At 38.9% G+C, this 20,875-nt stretch overlaps 1 protein-coding gene and 1 pseudogene across 10 annotated transcripts in view; both read left to right on the top strand.

Annotated features, from left to right (window-relative positions):
- The window catches only part of GRAMD1C (GRAM domain containing 1C), a 105,122-nt gene extending 85,612 nt beyond the window's left edge, over window positions 1-19,510 (top strand). For 8 of the 10 annotated variants that reach the window (XM_005548110.5, XM_074033436.1, XM_065539174.2 and 5 more), the window contains 8 exons: window positions 3,098-3,216; window positions 6,537-6,679; window positions 7,445-7,548; window positions 9,238-9,414; window positions 11,052-11,109; window positions 12,845-12,955; window positions 13,206-13,311; window positions 18,344-19,510. In XM_005548110.5, coding sequence (XP_005548167.3) covers window positions 3,098-3,216; window positions 6,537-6,679; window positions 7,445-7,548; window positions 9,238-9,414; window positions 11,052-11,109; window positions 12,845-12,955; window positions 13,206-13,311; window positions 18,344-18,424 — 899 coding nt within the window. In that variant the 3' untranslated portion in view covers window positions 18,425-19,510. Of the gene's footprint in view, window positions 1-3,097; window positions 3,422-6,536; window positions 6,680-7,444; window positions 7,549-9,237; window positions 9,415-11,051; window positions 11,110-12,844; window positions 12,956-13,205; window positions 13,312-18,343 lie in introns of those variants that run through there. The other 2 variants (XR_012431695.1, XR_012431694.1) reach the window with 1 other exon arrangement.
- LOC102125693 (small ribosomal subunit protein uS9-like) lies at window positions 4,060-4,702 on the top strand (annotated as a pseudogene).
- Window positions 19,511-20,875: the final 1,365 nt, after the last annotated feature.

Genomic DNA, 20,875 nt, shown 5'->3' with positions numbered 1-20,875 from the left:
TTTCTTAGATGATCAGCTAGTAGGGTCAGTGTTCACCAATGCTGTTGTTTCCTATCTGTGAGAGCGGCACACATGAGCAGCTTCTAGTTCACCATCTAGTTCACCATCTTGACCCAACCCCCTGACAGTACCTTTAATTAAAGCTCAGTTTTAAATCTTTTTACCCAACTTTTACATTTAAAAATATGTAAAGCTCCAGAAAAATTGTATGAAGAGTGTAAAAACATCCATATGCCACTTGCCTAGACTCATCAATTTTAAAATTATGGCAAAATGTACATAAGAAAATTTACCATTTAACCTTTTTTTTTTTTTTTTGAGATGGAGTCTCGCTCTGTCGCCCAGACTGGAGTGCAGTGGCGCGATCTTGGGTCACTGCAAGCTCCACCTCCCAGGTGCCCGCCACCACGCCCGGCTAATTTTTTGTATTTTTAGTAGAGATGGGGTTTCACTGTGTTAGCCAGGATGATCTCGATCTCCTGACCTCATGATCCACCCACCTTGGCCTCCCAAAGTGCTGGAATTACAGGCATGAGCCACCGCTCCCGGCTCCCATTTAACCATTTTTAAGTGGACAGCTCAGTGGCATTAAGTGCATTCACATTATTGGGCAACCATTGCCACCATCCATCTTCAGAACTTTTTCATCTTTCCAAACTGAAATGCTATACCTGTTAAACACTAACCCTCCATTTCTTCCATTCTTGATGATCACCATTCTATTTTCTGTCTCTGTGAAGTTGACTACTCAAGGTGCCTTGCATAAGTGGAATAATACAATGTTTGTCCTTCTGTGACAGGCTTAATACACTTAGCATAATGCCTTCGAGGCTCATCCATGTTGGGGCATGTATGAGAATGTATTCCTTTTTTAAGGCTGAGTAATATTCCATTGCATGTAGATACCACATTTTGTTTATCCATTTATCCATTAATGACATTTGGGTTGTTTACACATGTTAGCTATTGTAAATAATGCCACCATGAACATTGACATACAACTATCTGTTCACATCCCTGCTTCCAGTTCTTTTGGTTATATACCTAGAAATGGAATTGCTGCATCATATAAAAATTAAAATTCAATCTTTAATTTTTTGAGGAGTGGCCATACTATTTTCCATATGACTGTATCATTTTACATTTCCACAAGCAATGCACAAAGTTTCCAATTTCTCCACAGCCTTGCCAACACTTGTTATTATTATTTATAATAGCTATCCTAATGGGCATGAAGGTTCACCAATTTAAAACGCTATTACATCAAAGGATTTTTAAAATTCTGCCATTCCTGCCTTCTATTATTTTGGATTAATATATCAAAATGGTTCATATGTCCTTTTGCGTACTGGCCATTTTTCCTACAATTCATTCCAGGTTTTTTTACATTATGATAAGCTTAATTTAGGTATTGGAGGATTGACTATTCCAAGATGATGTTAATTAGGTGATGTTCTGGTAAGCAATACTCAGTAGGCCTTATTGGTAACATCACTGAAACTACAAGGGTAACATTCATGGGAAGACCAATACTTTTCATTTATCCTTGTTGATAGTTGCTTCATTGAGTAGTGTGCAGTTTTAACAGCAGAATTAAATTACATCTTTAAATTCTATTTCTGATTAACAATAGATTGTTTGTATCATTTTCCTGAAACAGGCTGACATATGACCAAAGTAATCTTCTGAGGCCGGGCGCGGTGGCTCAAGCCTGTAATCCCAGCACTTTGGGAGGCCGAGACGGGCGGATCACGAGGTCAGGAGATCGAGACCATCCTGGCTAACACGGTGAAACCCCGTCTCTACTAAAAAATACAAAAAACTAGCCGGGCGAGGTGGCGGGCAACTGTAGTCCCAGCTACTCGGGAGGCTGAGGCAGGAGAATGGCATAAACCCAGGAGGCGGAGCTTGCAGTGAGCTGAGATCCGGCCACTGCACTCCAGCCTGGGCCACAAAGCGAGACTCCGTCTCAAAAAAAAAAAAAAAAAAAAAATCTTCTGAAAAGTAATTTAGAATTAGTTGTATATCTTCTTTTATATATACCTAAATAAATCATTTTACAGCAAATCCTGGATGATAGACACTATGGTTTGTGATTTTGCCTTTTTAGTTACAAGATTTTGCCAGATACTCAAAAGACAATTTCAGGATCCCTCATTAAATCCTCACATCTAGCAATATAAAAGAAGTTGAGTAAAACTGGCTGTATTCTAAAGCCTTACTTCCTTCCTTTGACGATGAGTATAATGGGTTAGATAAAGGCTCCTATGCTTTAGGATATTGGTGAATAGCCATCAAACATGCTGGTACTTGCCTAAGTCAATTTGTGCTAGGCCATTAGGTGTATAGTCATGTCTCTCAATAGAGTTTTTAACGCTTTTATTTATACTTTTTAAATTTTTGGCTTCCATGAAATGACCTTCACTGTGTTCTAGAACTATATTTCTGTTCAAGTGTGTATTTAATCACTATATTGTCCCTAAGCAAATAAAAGAGAATTTTTACCAGGATCTTGCCATAAACATAAAGATATGATCTTATAGTCTTCTTAAGACAGATTATGTAATCATTTATGTTCCATTGCCTTACCTTGATTAAAGATTTTAGCAGACAAGCACTGACATTACATGATTTCTCATAACATTGACATAATTTCTATGTAAGTTGATATCAAGGTCAGATGGTTTCATAATGACAAAAATCTTTTAAAGTTTTGTCCTCAATTGTGGGAATGTTAAAGTGTTGTTCCGTCTCTGTTTGATAAAGCTGGCATCATTACTTCTCTTCATAGGTACTGAGGACTTTAAAAGGAAGCTTACAGATGAAACAGCTTTTAATTTTATCTTAAAGGAAAAAGGATATTAATAAACAATTTAGAAATAAATGGGTCAGAGATGGGCAATATGCCACATTTAAGGAGAGTGCTCAACATTTAATCTCTCTTTTCTTTAATGTTAAACTTACAATACCCAGTTATAAGGAAGTTAGCACTAGTCAAAAATAGAAATTTTAATAATTCAGAAACTCCTTTTATTTCATTTACAGTTATACTGTTTAAGTTTCTAGAACTAACTCATTTTGTGTTTGCTGTGGTTAGATGTAGTATCTACCCCTTGGACTGCAGAACTTGGAGGTGACCAGCTGAGAACCATGACCTACACTATAGTCCTTAATAGTCCACTTACTGGAAAATGCACCACTGCCACTGAAAAGCAGGTACGTCTGCTTTGTCAGTGTCCAGAAGAGTCATGTGTGGGGGAAGAGAGAAGATGCCTATTATAGTTCACCAATTTACAAGACAGTTTCAATAAACAAATGGCAAGAAAAAAGGGACGAGAAACTGTTACAGGTTAAAAGAGACTTAAAAGGCGTGTGAATCATATCAACCCACTCCTAATTCAAACAAACCACTTGTTAAAAGGTATTTATAAGATTTCAGGAATTGTTTATTTTTTATGTATAGTAATGGTATTACAGCTGTGTATTAAAGAAAATCATATTTATTTTAAAAGAGATATATGGAAGAATCCATAAAGAGATATAGTGAAGTATTTATGGATGACATTATATTGATGTCTAGGATTTCCTTTAGAAGTCGTCTAGCCAGGCAGAGGATGGTGGCAGAGACAGGGAATATGGGACGGAGGACAAAGGAAGCAAGACTGGGCAGGAGTTAGCGTTGCTGAAGCTAGTTAATGAGCTCACGAGGGTCATTATACTTCATTTCTACTCTTTCATATATTCAATTTTGTTTTTGTTTTTGAGACGGAGTCTTCCTGTTGCCCAAGCTGGAATGCAGTGGCATAACCTCAGCTCACTGCAGCCTCTGCCCCCGGGGTTCAAGCGATTCTCCTGCCTCAGCCTCCTGAGTAGCTGGGATTATAGACACGTACCACCATGCCTGGCTAATTTTTGTATTTTTCGTAGAGACAGGGTTTCACCATGTTGGTCGGGCTGGTCTTGAACTCCTGACCTCATGATCTGCCTGCCTCAGCCTCCCAAAGAAAATATTTTTTTAAAAAGAATACCACTTTTTTCTGGTTGCAGCGTAGCACGGTTAGGTTCTCTAGTTCACGCTTGCAGCCATGCCGTCCAATGGCCCGCTGCAGTCAGTGCAGTCTTTGGACGCAAGAAGACAGCCACAGCTGTGGTGCACTGCAAACGTGGCAATGTTCTCATCAAGGTGAACGGGCGGCCCCTGGAGATGATTGAGCCGCGCACGCTACAATACAAGCTGCTGGAGCCAGTTCTGCTTCTCGGCAAGGAGCGATTTGCTGGTGTGGACATCCGTGTCTGTGTGAAGGGTGGTGGGCAAGGAGCGATTTGCTGGTGTGGACATCCATGTCTGTGTGAAGGGTGGTGGACATGTGGCCCAGATTTATGCTATCTGTCAGTCCATCTCCAAAGCCCTGGTGGCCTATTACCAGAAATATGTGGATGAGGCTTCCAAGGAGGAGATCAAAGACATCCTCATCCAGTATGACCAGACCCTGCTGGTAGCTTTTCCCCGTCGCTGTGAATCCAAAAAGTTTGGAGGCCCTGGTGCCTGTGCTCGCTACCAGAAATCCTACCGATAAGCCCATCATGACTATCAAAATTCACCTGCATAATAAATAGTTTTTGAGGGACTTTAAAGTTTTAAGAACTGTGAAAAAAAAAAAAAAAAGAATACCAGGCCAGTTGTGGTGGCTCATCCCTGGAATACGAGCACTTTGAGAGGCCCAGGTGGGAGGATCACTTGAGACCACGAGTTTGAGATCAGACTGCACAACACAGTGACACTTTGTCTTTACAAAAAATAAAATTAACCAGGCATGATGGTATGTGCCTATAGTCCCACCTACTCGGGAGGCTGAGGCAGGAGGATCACTTGAGCCCGGGAATTTGAGATTACAGCGAGCTATGCTCTAGCCACTGCACTCCAGCCTGGGCAACAGAGCTAGACCCTGTCTCAAAAACAAAACAAAACAAACAAACAAAAAAAGGAACACTACTGAAATCTGGTTTACAGAATTGTTGCAAGAGTTAGGGGCCAAATAACTAGATGGCTGCTTTGACACCTGGGAAGAGATTGAGTTTTTGAAATTGAATACTGTACGAGGTATTTAATGCTCTTTATCTGTGACCAGAGTGGCAGTGTCTTACAGTGGAGTGTGTGTTTAGCCAATTTGTGTTGAAGTATCTGATTTGCAAGTAGTCTGAAAACATCTCTTAACATCTGAACTAGTTGTGCTCTTGTAGTTTTGTCCATTATCATTAAAAAGAACATATTTCCATACCTTTAAACAATTCTTAAAAGATTATCAAACGTAAGAAAAGTCTGGTATTTTGGTATTGGGGAGTCTTTGAAAACTTTGGAATCCCTCCCCCGCCACCCCCTTAAAGGATAGGTAGAAAAGGTATGGTTAAAATGAGAAAGGTTTGGCCAGTGACCATTTAAAATCCTGTTTAGGAAAAGCAGTGTTTTGTTTGGTTACTACCCTCCTTGACTTTTTTGATGAAGGGTGGTTTTGTTGAACTTTGATTAATTTTGAGGTGGAATCCTTACTTCATTCAATTGATTTTTGAATTGTTCACCTAACAGGAACACTTAAAACTCTGTAACTTATAGTACACATAAGAGATTATATGGTTTGTCCTCAAGGCTAAAAGAAAAAAACAATTTGATAGTGAAATAAATGACACAGGGGCAGCAAATACGATTTCTGTAAGTCCCTTTCTCTCTTTAAGAGACATGGTTTCACTCTGTCGCTCAGGCTGGTGTGTAGCGGTGTAATCATAGTTCACTGCAGCCTCAAACTCCTGGGCTCAAATGATCTTCCCACCTCATTCTACCAAGTAGCTGGGACTACAGGCATGTGCCACCAAGCCCAGCTAATTTTTTCCTTTTTCATTTCTTTTTTCTTTCTTTCTTTTTTTTTTTATTTGGAGACAGTCTTGCTGTGTCTCGCAGGCTGGAGCACAGTGAGGCGATCTTGCTCACTGCAACCTTACGTCCTGGGTTCAAGTGATTCTCCTACCTCAGCCTACCCCCGAGTAGCTGGGATTACAAGGCATGTGCCATCACACCTGGCCAATTTTTGTATTTTTAGGAGAGATGGAGTTTTGCCATGTTGGCCAGGCTGGTCTTGAACTCCTGGCCACAAGTGATCTGTGCACATTGGCTTCCCAAAGTGCTAGGATTACAGGCATGAGCCACTGCATCTGGCCTAATTTTTTATTTTTTAGGTTTTTTTTTTTAGAGGCTGGGTGTTTTTATATTGGCCAGGCTGGTCTCGAATTCCTGACCTTAAGTGATCCTCCCACCTCGGCCACCCAAAGCACTGGGATTACAGGCATGAGCCGCCATACCCGGCCCTCTTTTTCTTAATTTATAGACAACAGAGTCAGCATGTAGGCTCTTCTAGCTTTGTCTATAGGTTTCTCATGTCTTTTTTAAGTTTTGAGAAGGAATCCTAGTATACATGTTCTAAATTGGCAAGAAGATTCATATATTAACCATATACATACAAACATTTTTTATCTTATTTTGGCAGACACTGTATAAAGAAAGTCAGGAAGCACGATTTTATTTGGTAGATTCAGAAGTACTGACACATGATGTCCCCTACCATGATTACTTCTATACCGTGAACAGATACTGTATCATCCGATCTTCAAAACAGAAGTGCAGGCTAAGGTGAGCTGCTGTAAATGAGTGTGTTAGGATAGTCTAGATTATATCCTGGTAATTTATTCATCCTGAATTCTTAGTAGTAGCTTTACACAACAGTTTTATTTCTTGCTCAAATTACATTTCCAACGGTGGTCAGCAGAGGAGTGGGGCGTCTCACCTAAGGTCCCTGCTTGGTGAAGGCTTTGACATCCGGAGCTACGTGATCCAGAATATGTGTTGTTTCAGTTGCCACAGGAAGAGAAAGCTGTAGAACTGTGTACACAATCCATTGACCGGAACCAGTCACGTGACCTTGTTTAATGGCAAAGGGGCTGGGAGTTTTGTGGGAGTGCTCAGTGAGCAGTAATTGGCTGTGCTGCAGTGGGAAATGAGAAATGTCTGTGCATTACAGAGAGCGATGGACTTGGCCTAGTCTGGTTAATGTAGTTACTTTCACCTAGTGTATCACCACTAGAGATTTTTTATACAAGGAATTTAGAAAATTTAGTATTTATTTTGAGACTTTATTGCTATTTAGATAAATAAAATTTAGGGCTAGAGAAAGGAAATAAGTAAAATGGCAAGTACTTAGAAGGAAAATTTGATGAAATTATTAGCGGCACACATTGATTTTTTTAAATAAAAGTTATCAATGCATTTTGTTTTATAATATTAATGACTTTGAATCTTTTTGGCTTTCCACTGAATACAATCTTACATTTAATTGTAACACAAATATAACTAAAGTCTGCTCTTTAAATAAATATTCTTGCCTTCTCATTCTACTAGAGTTTCCACAGATGTGAAATATAGAAAACAGCCATGGGGCCTTGTCAAATCTTTAATTGAAAAGAATTCCTGGAGTTCTTTGGAGGACTATTTCAAACAGCTTGGTTTGTAAATTTTTTTATTTATGTATTTTTGTAAAGATAGGCTTTATTAACAAAATGGATTGATTCTTCATTTGGATTCATAACAGGAAACTGGTCGATGATGTTGGAACGACTCCCACTACAGTGGTTCCCACTGTTCCACTTTTTCTGCCACTTGGGGAATTTCAAAACTTTTAATTTTCATTGGTCAAACAAACACTTTTTTAAAATTTTTAATTGTTTTTTTGAGATGGAATCTTGCTTTGTCACCCAGGCTGGAGTGCAGTGGCGCAATCTTGGCTTACTGCAACCTCTGCCTCCTGAGTTCAAGCAATTCTCCTGCTTCAGCCTCCCGAGTAGCTGGAACTAACTACAGGCACGTGCCACCATGCCCGGCTAATTTTTGTATTATTAGTAGAGACGGGGTTTCACCATGTTGGTCAGGCTGGTCTCGAACTCCTGACCTCATGATCTGCCCGCCTCAGCCTCCCAAAGTGCTGGGATTAGTGAGGCACCACCGTGCCCGGCTGAACAAACACTGACATAATGCTTATTGTATCCCAGACATATATAATAAAGTTCTATGTGCTTTACAAATATTAACTCATTTCATACTCAGAACAACAAGGTACAATTATTATTTTTCATTTTATTAAAAAAGGAAATTGAAACACAGGGAGGTTAAGTGACTTTTATCAAGATCACACAGTTATGAGCTCTCATACCCCTTTGCCTCTGTAAGGAGCCAAGGAGGCTGACTGCATAACCTGCTCGTAGATACACACCTGTGCTGTCTAACCTCTGGGGAGTCCTCAGGGTCACCTTCCTTATCAGATGCAGCCTTCCTGGGCTTATACAGGCCCACTTGGCAATGGTAGTACATACATCTGTGGATTTGGTGGAGGTGGGTACTAGAGACTGACTGGAGAAAACGATACAGTGGTTCTCTTTGGATATTTCTTAACATATACATGGGAGAAATATATATATATATATATATTTACACACACACACATATGAGCATAATTTAAGTTAAGTTGAAGAAAAGCTGGTGGTCAGTCAACTCAAGGTAATTTAAGGCATATCATCTAGTTGGCTGATAATTTTCCTTGCCTTTCTTCCTTGTCTATTTCACTATTAAATTCTTCATCAGGAGCAGAGAAAAATGAAACTCAAAAATTAGTTTGGCCCCTGAATAAGTTTCTAATAAAAAATTATGGCAGAGGAAAAGGTTGAAACTGATAAAAATGAGGTTTTTAGGTTGTTTACAGATTTTCTTTGCTAGTGCTTCCTTTCTTGCAAACCCTTGTTGAAAATTAGAACTAGTATATGCTCCTCCTTCCTGTAAGGTTGAGAAGTGCCATAATCTGTCTCTGAAATCTTTCTAATGATCCAGTGTAAGTGGGTGTCCTGTTGTTTCCATAACTGAAATCATTACATTAATATGTATTAATAACATAGCACATGGCAAATTTGCTCTGATGATCCCGTCACTTATTAATACACATTCTTCCTGGAATAAGGAAACCTCATTATGGGGTCATTGTACTCTCTAAAGCTTTTCATTAAGTGTAAAATTTAAATCTAGGCCATAAGAACCTAACGAATTCGTTAAAGAAAATTATCAAAAATCGCCAGCAAAAACCAGTATCTTAAAGTTGAGGAGCTTTCCCCACTATCTAAAGATTGTTTTTTTTTTTTTTTTCTTAGAATCAGATTTGTTAATTGAAGAATCTATATTAAATCAGGCCATTGAAGACCCTGGAAAACTTACTGGCCTACGAAGGAGAAGGCGAGCATTCAACCGAACAGCAGAAACAGTTCCTAAACTTTCTTCTCAGCATTCCTCCGGACATGTGGGCTTAGGTGCCAAAGGGGATATTACAGGTAGTTGTCACCTGGTAAACAGAGATGGAAGATTTATACTTTAGTTGTAGGAAGCAGAATGTGCCTCTTGTTTGTAAGATATGTCAGGAGGTCTCTGTTTCTTCCCTCCTTTTTTGATAATGTTTATCAAACTCTGATTTCCTTAAAGATAACTAATATGTAAGTATAAAGGAGCAGTTGCAAAATGGCAAGCCTATAACCAATATATTTTATTTGGCCCACGTGTCATTTTAAAAATTGGACATTAAATTTTTTAAAAAATTTTATCTATTTTTTCCAGATAGGGTCTCGTTTTGTTGTCCATGCTGTAAGTGGCACAATCATGGCTCAGTGTAACCTCGAGCTCCTGGACTCAAGTGAACCTCCTGCCTCAGCTTCCTGAGTAGCTGAGATTACAGGTGTGCAAACCACCATACCTGGCTAAAATTGGACCTTTTTATATAAAAACTCAGATCTGACAGCCCAGCACTGAAATCCCTTCATGGCAGCAGTTGGTTGGAGCATAGTAGTAGCTGCCCTGTTAGATTATGTGCGCCCCAGCTTGCCACAGCCCCCACCACAATCACCACTCTGCCCAGTTCTGAACCACTTTGCTCATTTATTTGCTGCCTAGCATTTATAGATATTCAATTTCCATGTTTGAGTGTACTGCTCTCTTAATCCTTATATACCGTCAGGGCCAGCCCAGCAAAACTGCAAAGATAAAATTGGACTTTTATTATCTTCATTCTCAATTTTGAACACATCTTACTTTTTGTAACTGTTATTCTCTTCCTCTTGGAGGTATAAAACTGTCATAACTTCTCATCCTCTTACATTATCAGATCTTCCTTTGAGGCTTGTAGCTTAGTGTGACTATGTTTATCCACTATTTAATATTAATGGCTGTTTAATTTTGGAATTTAAAAGTTTGGGTAACAATGAATAGGTGATAATGTTTTATTTTGTTTTGTTTTTTAACGAGGGAAGCATTTAATGTAAGCCCAGTTCAAATATTAGTTGGAGAGATATTTGCTTATTGATTATTAGCTACTTAGTTATCAAGCATGTCGTATTGAATTGCTTATTTAATTTTAGAGTAATTTGCAATATAGGCCAAATTTAAGGAGTGCTGTAAGCTTTCTCTTTGTAGATTTGTTTCATATTACTCAGGATGTCAGAAATTTAAAAAGGGGTGCAGGGAATTTACCCTAAATCACTTTATCTTTACAAATAACTTTTAAAATTTCTTTTTTGGTTCTTTTCAAATGAGTATGAAATTTCTGTCAGTTGAGGGCCGGGTGTGGTGTCTCACGCCTGTAATCCCAGCACTTTGAAAGGCTGAGGCGGGCGGATCACTTGAGGTCGGGAGTTCAAGACCAGCCTGACCAACATGGAGAAACCCCATCTCTAATAAAAATACAAAAATTAGCTGGGCACAGTGGCGCGCACCTGTAATCCCAGCTACTCAGGAGGCTGAGGCAGGAAAATCGATTGAACCCGGGAGGCAGAGGTTGCAGTGAGCTGAGATCGTGCCATTGCACTCCAACCTGGGCAACCAGAGTGAAACTCCGTCTCAAAAATAAATAAATAAATAAATTGGATCAGTTGTAATCACAGTTCTCATTCTAAAGCAGCCTTTTTCTTGTGATCTACAGGAAAGAAAAAGGACATGGAAAACTATAACGTCACTCTTATTGTGGTGATTAGTATTTTGTAAGTATTTGTTGTGAATGCTTATTTTGCTTGTGTCAGCATTTATCTTTAACTAGTTTCCAAAAGAATTTGAATGTATTTGTATATTATTGTGTAGAAATGACCACTATTTGACTATTGCTGGCCTATAAAAATAGCAATTTTATAGATTTCAGATTTTCAGCTTTATATATGATTTTAAGAAGAATTGTTAAATTTGAGGAAATACAAAGTGCTCATTCAACAAATGTTTTTATTTTTTAGCTAATCTGATTAATTTACACCATCATAGGTTTTTATGGGGAGTTCCCTAAATTTAAAGGGAATATTGAAATATACATGCTGGGGAAGTCCCAATAATACTATTTTCCTCTATTTGGTTGGACAAATGGTTCTTAGATAACTCTGCTGGGCCTAAGAATCACTTGGGGTGCTTGCTAAAATGCAGATTTCTTGACCCCTGTCTCAGAGATTGATTCAGTAGTTCTTGAGTAGGCATCAGGAATCAGTATTTTAAAACATATACCCCAGGTTATTTGAGCATTACCTGTTAAAAAATACTGGGACAATGTCTGAATCCCAGGGTATTCTATAGGAATCCACTCAGCCAGTCATATTTAGAATACTAATATCTACGTGGCTCTGTATGAATCTTGAGGCATTCTGTTAGATTTAATTGAATTGGTTCTGACTTAGTGATATATTGAAGGTGATAATTTTTTGGATTGGAGCTTCAATATTAGCTGGGTTTTTTTTTCTAATTATAGATTTCAGAACATAGAAGATGTTTGTTGTTCCTTTGGGCTTTATGGAAGATTTTTATGTTCTGCTTAAATCAGTTTTTTATGACAGTTCTGAATAGCAAATATTATCAGTGTTCTTCTGCATTACTTTACAGAAAATGTTTACTCAAAAGTTGGAATATTAATCTGTATACTATTTAAATGCCATAATAATTTCAAAGATTGGATTTTCTTGCTACTATCTTAAGTTTTTTAAAATAAATCTTCTTGATGAGTAAAAGTGAATAAGGTCAAGTTAATATTTTAATAGAAAAAGTAGAGAGATATGATGCCACCTATATATTTGCATATATATATATATAAGGTATGTAACCATTCACTTGAAAGGCTGCTGTGAAAACCAATACAGTAAGTTCATTTAGCATGTAACATTTTATATATGACAGCATTAATGTATATTTGGGACTTGATACTTCCTTTGTCCAAGATGAACTAGAATAATTTTTGCTGAATGGTAATTTTTTTTTTTTTTTGCTGACTTCCACTGGGAATAAGAGATACATCATGCTCTACCTGAGATCAGCTACATATTGATCTTCATTTCCTTTTCTGAAAGGCAGCATTATGGGTGTGTAATTGCCTAAGCCAAAGGCACCCAAAAATAGATCCTAAAAGCTTATCTAGTGGATTTCAAAGCTGGTGGTCTCACGTCAACACTGACTAGGATTCCTAGCAGATGGGAGAGATGTCACAGATACCCCAAACCTGTGAGTTAGGATTATTCGAGGACTTGTATTGTCACTCTAATTACCTTCCATCTTTTCCCTCAACCTCCACTTAATACTTAAAAGTAATTATTTCATGTAATAGGGATAATTGATTTAAATAATAACAATAACTAGAAAACAGTGTAGACAATATACATTTTTGAAGCTTTTGCATGTATATTCTGCATTAGCAATGCTTTAGGTCTGGAAAAGTGTGGATTAACAGATATGATTTGCTCTGCCTAGTGTGGTGTTGTTAGTTTTGTTGAATGTGACACTGTTTCTGAAGCTGTCAAAGATAGAACATGCTGCTCAGTCCTTTTACCGTCTCCGCCTCCAAGAAGAGAAATCTTTAAAGTAAGTCTTTTCCCCCTTTCCCCCCTGACCTGTATTCACCATATTATTTCAGTAATTCTTTAGTTGCAGAAAACTTAATTTCAGTTTGAGATTGTGGTCTGCTCACTATCCTGTAGCCACAAACGGCCTGTTTTTTGTTTGTTTAATTTTGTGTTTTGTTTGCAAATTTATGGGGCTCTGATGATTTCTGGAAATGATAAAAAGATCAGAAGCTATTCTCCACATTTTGAAGATGGTATTTTTCTTTCAGTTTAGCCTCTCATATGGTGTCAAGAGCAGAAAATATTCAGAAGAATAAAGATCAGGCCCATCGTTTAAAGGGAGTGCTCCGAGACTCCATAGTGATGCTTGAACAGGTAGGCAACTTGATACATCACGGTACTTAGTAACTTCGTCCCAGTATGAATCAATTGCTCTTCTGTGTATGAGAGAATATTCACCCTACTGTTGTTTGAAAAAATCCCTCTGCTAGAGCCAAATACCCCTGCCAGTCTCTATTAGGCAAGGGTATTATGTTTATTGTGTAGTCACTTTTGTTTATTTATTTATTTACAAAATGGGAGTATACAATATACACTGTTGTATATCCTCTTTTTTCAATTAGTAATATATTCTGAAGATGTTTCCATATCAGCGTGTATATATCTACTTCATTTTTATTGATCCTTCTAAATAAAATTCGATCCGTAATATTAAGCTGTTTTTATAGGAATGGTAGCTATTATATACACTGTCCATTATTTTACTTTTATCTATTAACCACATATCTTGGAGATACTTCCATCTCAGTATATAAAGCACTCCCCCTAACAGTTGCATGAGATTCAACTGTATAAATGTGCCATAATTATCTTACTAGTATTTTTACTACTATTGCCAATTTTTTTTTTACTAATATTTACAGACATTTAATCCCCCAATTTTCTGTTTATAAATCTCTCAGAATCTTTATTCATGTACATACTCCATTGATGAAGCCTTCTGATGGCTCCAGTCAGGTCCAGTAGCCCTTCTATGCCTGGTGCACAGCTATCATCCTGGGGTTCCTATTGTCTATGTGTGTCTTCTGCTTCCTGTATCCTGTGTTTTCCTTTCTTAGTTACCTTCCTCCTTTTAATGGAGCACATCCAACAGTAGCTTCCTGAGAAAGATAATTTGGAGGTAAATATTTTAAGAGTTCAGCTAACTGAAAATTTTTCATTCTGCTTTTTCTCTTGTTTATAAATGGTTTGGCTAGAACTTTGAAGGCACTGCTCTATTATCTTTTGGTTCCAGTATTGCTATTGAGAATTCTGAGGCTATTAATACTCTTGATTCTTTAATCTGGAAACTTATGCCTATAATTCTGGAAGTTTTCCTGAGTCATATAGTTGATTATTTCCTCCCCTCATTTTCTCTCTCCTGACCTTCTACAACTGTTATTCGGATGTCAGCCTTCCGTTGGATGGATTGTGTAATATTCTTACCTTTTTTTTTCCATCTCTTAGTCTTTTTGTTCTACTTCTGGGATATTTTATCTTCTAATTCTTCTATTGAGTTTTTCAGTTTTTGCTAACAAATTTTCAATTTCAAAGAGCTATTAATTTTCTGAATGATTTCTTTTCTTTGTGGCGTTGCAATTTTTTTTTTTTTTTTTTTTTTTTTTGGAGACAGAATCTCGCTCTGTCGCCCAGTCTGGAGTGCAGTGGCACAGTCTCAGCTCACCACAACCTCTGCCTCCCAGGTTCAAGCGATTCTCCTGCATCAGCCTCCTGAGTAGCTGGGATTACAGGCACATGCCACCAGGCTTGGCTAATTTTTGTATTTTTAGTAGAGACGGGGTTTTGCCATGTTGGCCAGGCTGGTCTTGAGCTCCTGACTGCAGGTGATCCACCCACTTTGGCTTCCCAAAGTGTTGGGATTAAAGGCATGAGCCACCGTGCCTGGCCATTTTTTCTTTTTTTCTTTTTTTTTTAAGACAGAGTCTTACTGTGTCACCCAGCTGGAGTGCAGTGGCATGAACACGGCTCACTGCAGCCTTGACCTCCTGGGCTCAAGGAAACCTCCCACCTCACCCTCCCGTAGCTGGAACTTCAGGTATGAGCCACCATGCCCAGCTGATTTTTGCAGTTTTTATAGAGACAAGGTTTTGCCATGTTGTCCAGGCTGGTCTCAAACTCCTGGGCTCAACAGACCTGCCTGCCTTGGCCTCCCAAAGGGTTGGGATTGCGGGCATGAGCCACTGCTCCCTGCTGCATTTTTTTTTTTTTTAATGGCTACAATATCTTTATCTCTCTGAAAATATTACTGATAGTTGAAGTTTTTAAATCTTCTTCTGGCCTACTCATTTTCCATCAAGATCTTCCCCCCATTTTAATTTCTATCTTTAAGGTTAGAGAATTTCTTTAGTGTTTGGTAGCCCTTAGTTATCTTCTTGTGTGGATCTGAAGCTCTTAACATATGGATTGCGCTGGTGTACCCCAAACTTCTCTGTAGATCTGACTGGGCTCTTGGCTGAGAAATCCTGGTATCGGCCTCTTTGGGTCAGTTTCCACAGAGAAGACTCCTCTAGTCTCCCACCTGGTGGATTTAGGGCTGGCTGCAGCATTTTGGGAGCTGAGCAGAAGAAGATGGATAGGGGAAGGAAAGGCCGAAAGGATGGTCCCAGGATTCAGTATATACATTTTCATGTATTACCCTTGTTTCTGGTATGTACTGCTATCCTTAACAATGCCTTGGTGTCCCTCAAGCCAGGCAGCCAGAGACCCTCTGTTTTATCCTGCACAGAAAGTAAAATTCCAGACTTCTGCCTAGGTAGTAGGAAAGGTCAGATGCCAAAAGTTTCAAGCAATCCTTCTTTATTCTCACTTCCAGAGATTCCTGGTCGTTAACACCTGAGCCTTTTGAGGATTATTTGGGGTTAATTTTGTTGGTTCTCAGCATTCCCTACTTTTACTTTTTCGATTCAGCGTTTCCAGGCCTGCCAAGTCATCTGTCTGCTTTCCAGTTTCCAAAGTTGCATTACTGTTGTCTCCTTTTCCGTTCTCCTTGCCCTTACAGCTTTATGTCTTTTTAAAAATCTCTTTATTAGTGGGGTTTGAGGGAGCAAAGTTGGATGTGTGTATTTATTCCACTCATTCACTCTTCAGCTCACTCCTGCCTGGTGTTCTTCTCCCGTGGTTTCCCCAACTAATATTGCTCGAGCGAAGGTCCCCAGTGACATCTGGCTTGTAAAAAGAATGTACCCTTTTTCAGTCTTCATCCTACAGTGTCAGCATTTGACAGAGTTAAACACTTCTTTCTTGAAATGTATGTAATCTTGCTTTCTTTAAAACCATAAAAACATCTTTTTGTGATATAATTCACATACAATAAAAGTTTTTATTCACAAGGATGTGCAACCATCATCACTAATTCCAGAGCATTTTCATAACCCCACAGGAAAATCTGTACACATTAGTAGTTACTTCCCATCCCTCACTCCCCTTGACCCCTGGCACCCACTAATCTAATTTCCATTACTATGGGTGTGCCTATTCTGGACATGTTATCTAAATGGAATAATACAATATGTGGTCTTTTGAGATTGGCTTCTTTCACTTAGAAAAATGTAAAACTAATTTTTGCTAGTTAAAAATATCTCCTTGGCCAGGCACAGTGGCTCACACCTGTAATCCTAGCACTTTGGGAGGCCGAGGTAGGCGGACTGCCTGAGCTCAGGAGTTCGAGACCAGCCTGGGCAACTTGGTGAAACCCCGTCTCCACTAAAATACAAAAAATTAGCCGGGGGTGGTGGCGGGCACCTGTAGTCCCAGCCACTCGGGAGGCTGAGGCAGGAGAATTGCTTGAACCCAGGAGGCGGAGGTTGCAGTGAGCTGAGATCACACCACTGCATTCCAGCCTGGGTGACAGAGCAAGACTCCGTTTCCAAAAAATAAAAAAAATAAACAATAAAAACATCTCCTCTGCCTGACTTCTTCCTGGCCCAAATGCACCAGGGCTCTGTGTTAGGTTCTCTTCCCTTCTCTATTACTCTCCCTTTAGGTGATCTTATTCACACCCTAACTTTAACCACATGTTCCAGTGACTCCTGTCTTAGTCCATTTGTGCTGCTGTAACAAAATCCTGGAGACTGGGTAATTTATAAAGAACGGAAATTTATTGCTCACAGTTCTGGAGGCTGAGGAGTCCAAGATTAAGGTTCTGGCATGTTTGGTGGCCAACTGGCAGAAGGGACTGAAGGACAAAAAAGGGGACTATTTAGTTCCCTGAAGCTCTTTTATAAGAGCACTAATCCACTCATAAGAGCCCTCATGAGCTAATTACCTTCCAGAGGCCGCGTCTCTTCATGCTGTTGCATTGGGGATTCAGTTTGAACATGAATTTTGAAGAGGACACAAATGTTCAGATAGCAGCAACTCCCAAGTACATCTCTCTCGCCTCGACTTGAGCTCTAGACTCGTACAGTCACTTGCTTACTTGGCATCTTCACCTGTATAACTAACAGGATTCTCAAACTGATTATGTCCAAAATGTCAATCTTCCTCTAATCCAAAACCTAATTCTTTAGTGGGTCTCATTTCAGAAAATGATGCTGCTATCCACCAATTGCTCAAGTCAAAAACTTAACAAAATATCGAAGTATGTATTTATGGATGTGATTATTTGTTTTAATAGTTCTGGATCCCTGACTAGTCTGTAAGCTCCATGAAGGACAGGACAGACCCTATTTGGTTCTCCATTGTATATCCAGTGCTTAGAACACTGCCCAACATGTAATAGGCAAGCAACAAATACTTGTTGAATGAATGAATACAGAAAAAAAAGAGTAAGACATAATGCCTGCTCTTGAGTTGCATCCAATTTTCTTAGAGAAATGAGCTGTCCAGGTGTATTGTTAACAACCAAAATTACAAAATTCAGTGTCAAAGTGTTAAATAGTAAGGATAATGCTTTGGGAGTTTAGAGGCAGAATGACTGGGGAAAACTACATGAAGAGTGTGAATATGAGTAAGTTTTAGATAGGTGAAGAACATGAGGGTAAGAGCATGCAAAGGCACTGAAGCGAAACTTGAGTTGTTTAGGGGGTAGTTGAGGAGACCACTGCAACTTCAGAAACCGTTTAGGAAAACAAGTCTGTCACTACGCTTAATTTGATTAATGGACCTATTGGGAGGTAGACTATGTAGTAGCGGGAAGAAGTACAATACTCCAGCAAATGGGAAGAACTCTGTAGCAATCATACTGATACCCCAAAGAATCAGGTATTTTGTATTTAACGTTTTATTTGTGCATTGGTATAAACAAAACTATATTAAGTGTCACTGTAAATTTTGGGCATAAAAAATAGAAATTTTCAAATCTGATTAGAAAACTTAATCTGATTTTAAAAATTAATTTTGTTTACAGCTGAAGAGCTCACTCATTATGCTTCAGAAAACATTTGATCTACTAAATAAGAATAAGACTGGCATGGCTGTTGAAAGCTAGTGATCTGAAGGACTAAAACCGCGGAGATAATTGGAACTAAAAGAAAATACCTGGAAGAAAACTAGACGAAGGAAGGATTTTGGCATAGAACATTTCTATGTTTTTTCATTATTGAGATTTCTAATATGAACATTTCTTTCAGTAACATTTATTTGATAATTAGTTTCTGCTGGCCTTAAGAATCCATCTTTCACTTCTTATAGATATTTTTAAGCTGTGAGTTTCTTCAGTGAACCATGAAGTATATTGGAGAACTGAATTTCTCTGATAAAAAAAGAAAGTGACACACCCTGAACGGAGTGGTATGGTCTCATTTCTACAGTGAAGTCTGATGCTTTGTTAGCACAGAATCAGTACAGGTCCAATAGGCTGCTTTCATAACTGAGAGAAGACCAAGAGGATAAAGAGGACAATATAGGAAACCTCTATGTCATTACTGATTTTAAAGGTCCTGTTTTCAGACATATAACATTTCCAGGTTTGTGTACTATAAATATTATAATGTCTTCATTTATTTAGCATGCAAATTTAATAGTCAAACTTTTTGAATCTGCATGTTGATGATGATTATCAGAAAGGATCTTCTGCCATGTTGTATCTTTATGAAAGAAATAGTTGTTTTTTCTTAAGGTAACTATCAGAGGTGGGATTATCTTGCCTCCTCATGTAGGATACCAAGAGTCAAAAGGAAGAACCGTCCTCTGAGTTTTAAAAACCAGAAGGTTATGTTAAAATCTGGGCATTCAGTGACAGATCGAATGCCTACTTGAACAAAGATTGGCTTCAGCTTAGCAGTCTTTCATGGTGGAAGCGACCCATCTGGTTGAAAATAATTTGTGTACCTTCAGTGACCATGTATGGCTTCCTTCTTTATGTATGTGTGTGACTTGTTTTGCTTGGTAAGTTATAAGTCAGACATAAACTTTAGCTCTTTAATAAAACCTTCTGGGGCACGCATGTCCCAGTACAAGTGTAGTGACTCTGAAGTTGTAACTCAGATACAAGCTTTGGCTCTTTCATAAAAAGTTTTTATGCATATGTGTCTCCATACAAGTGGCTCATTAAAATAAGAACTTTGTAAACTGACTTAAAATCAGATATTTTTTCAAGAGTTAGGGAAAGTTGAAGTGTTTTACTGTTTTGTCTCGAGCCCTTTCTCTGGGGAAAAAATACATATATATCTATATACATATATATGTATATAATGTATCTACATTCTGTTTGAACAACTATTGCCTTTAATTAAATGTTTCATTTTCCCCCAGAGTCCCCAAAGCCACATGGCATTATTATAGTCATTTTTGAGATACCTGTAGAGAATGAAAGTATTGACTCCGTTAGAGGGAAAATGGGTTTCTCTGGGTGAATTCCAACTAAGCATACCTAGGGCTATCAGTGGGCCTACCTGGGTTTTTGTTTTGGTAAGGATTTATGTAGTGTCTGGCTGTGAGCAAGATGAAGATTTCTCTGTTAAAGTCACAAAAATGATCGACAAACAATATTTTTGTGATGTTTCTTTAAAAGTTGTATTTTATAACATACCTCAAGGAAGATTACCAAAGTAAGTTGCTTTATTAAATTAAGACTAAATTCGTGGCCGGGCGCAGTGGCTCAAGCCTGTAATCCCAGCACTTTGGGAGGCCGAGACGGGCGGATCACGAGGTCAGGAGATCCAGACCATCCTGGCTAACACGGTGAAACCCCGTCTCTACTAAAAAAATACAAAAAACTAGCCGGGCGCGGTGGCGGGCGCCTGTAGTCCCAACTACTCGGGAGGCTGAGGCAGGAGAATGGCGTGAACCCGGGAGGCGGAGCTTGCAGTGAGCTGAGATCCGGCCACTGCACTCCAGCCTGGGCGGCACAGCGAGACTCCGTCTCAAAAAAAAAAAAAAAAAAAAAAAAAGATGCAGAATTCAGTTAATAAAATTTGAGCCTGTTATGTAAATTGAATATCAATAAAATAAAAAATTTCTGAATTGTAGTTTTCTTTTTCTACTTAAAAACAAAACTACAAAGCCTGCGGTAGCGAAACGTGGACATGGGCCTACACTCTTTAAAGAAATTTTGTGCAATAATAAAACCCAAAAAGGACTCTCATCTCAGGGCAGTTTCATCTCAAATACGCAGACGACTGGAACAAAAGTACTAGCGAGGCCTGCTGGTCCAATGTAAAGGCTGCTAGCCAGAAATCATGAAAACGAACAGGTTGCTAAATGAACAGATCCGGCGGCAGTGATGGGCCTTTAAGAGAAGGTCAGCGAAACTGGGGGAGGTACTTGGATAACATTTTGCGGTGGAGAGCTCCCCCACCGCCTGTTGCCGGCGTCTGAATGAAGGCTGGCCGCTCCACGGTCTCACGTAGTTCGGAAATCCTCCGGGTTCCCGGGTTTCCCGTATTTCCGTCTCCGCACCTCGCCTGCACTCCCGGGCTCCGGAGGCTGTCCCACCGAC

This window comes from Macaca fascicularis, chromosome 2 (genome assembly GCF_037993035.2).
Source record: "Macaca fascicularis isolate 582-1 chromosome 2, T2T-MFA8v1.1".
Taxonomy (NCBI): domain Eukaryota; kingdom Metazoa; phylum Chordata; class Mammalia; order Primates; family Cercopithecidae; genus Macaca; species Macaca fascicularis.
The sequence above is the reverse complement of the archived record's forward strand: the minus strand, read 5'-3'. Positions and strand labels throughout refer to the sequence as shown.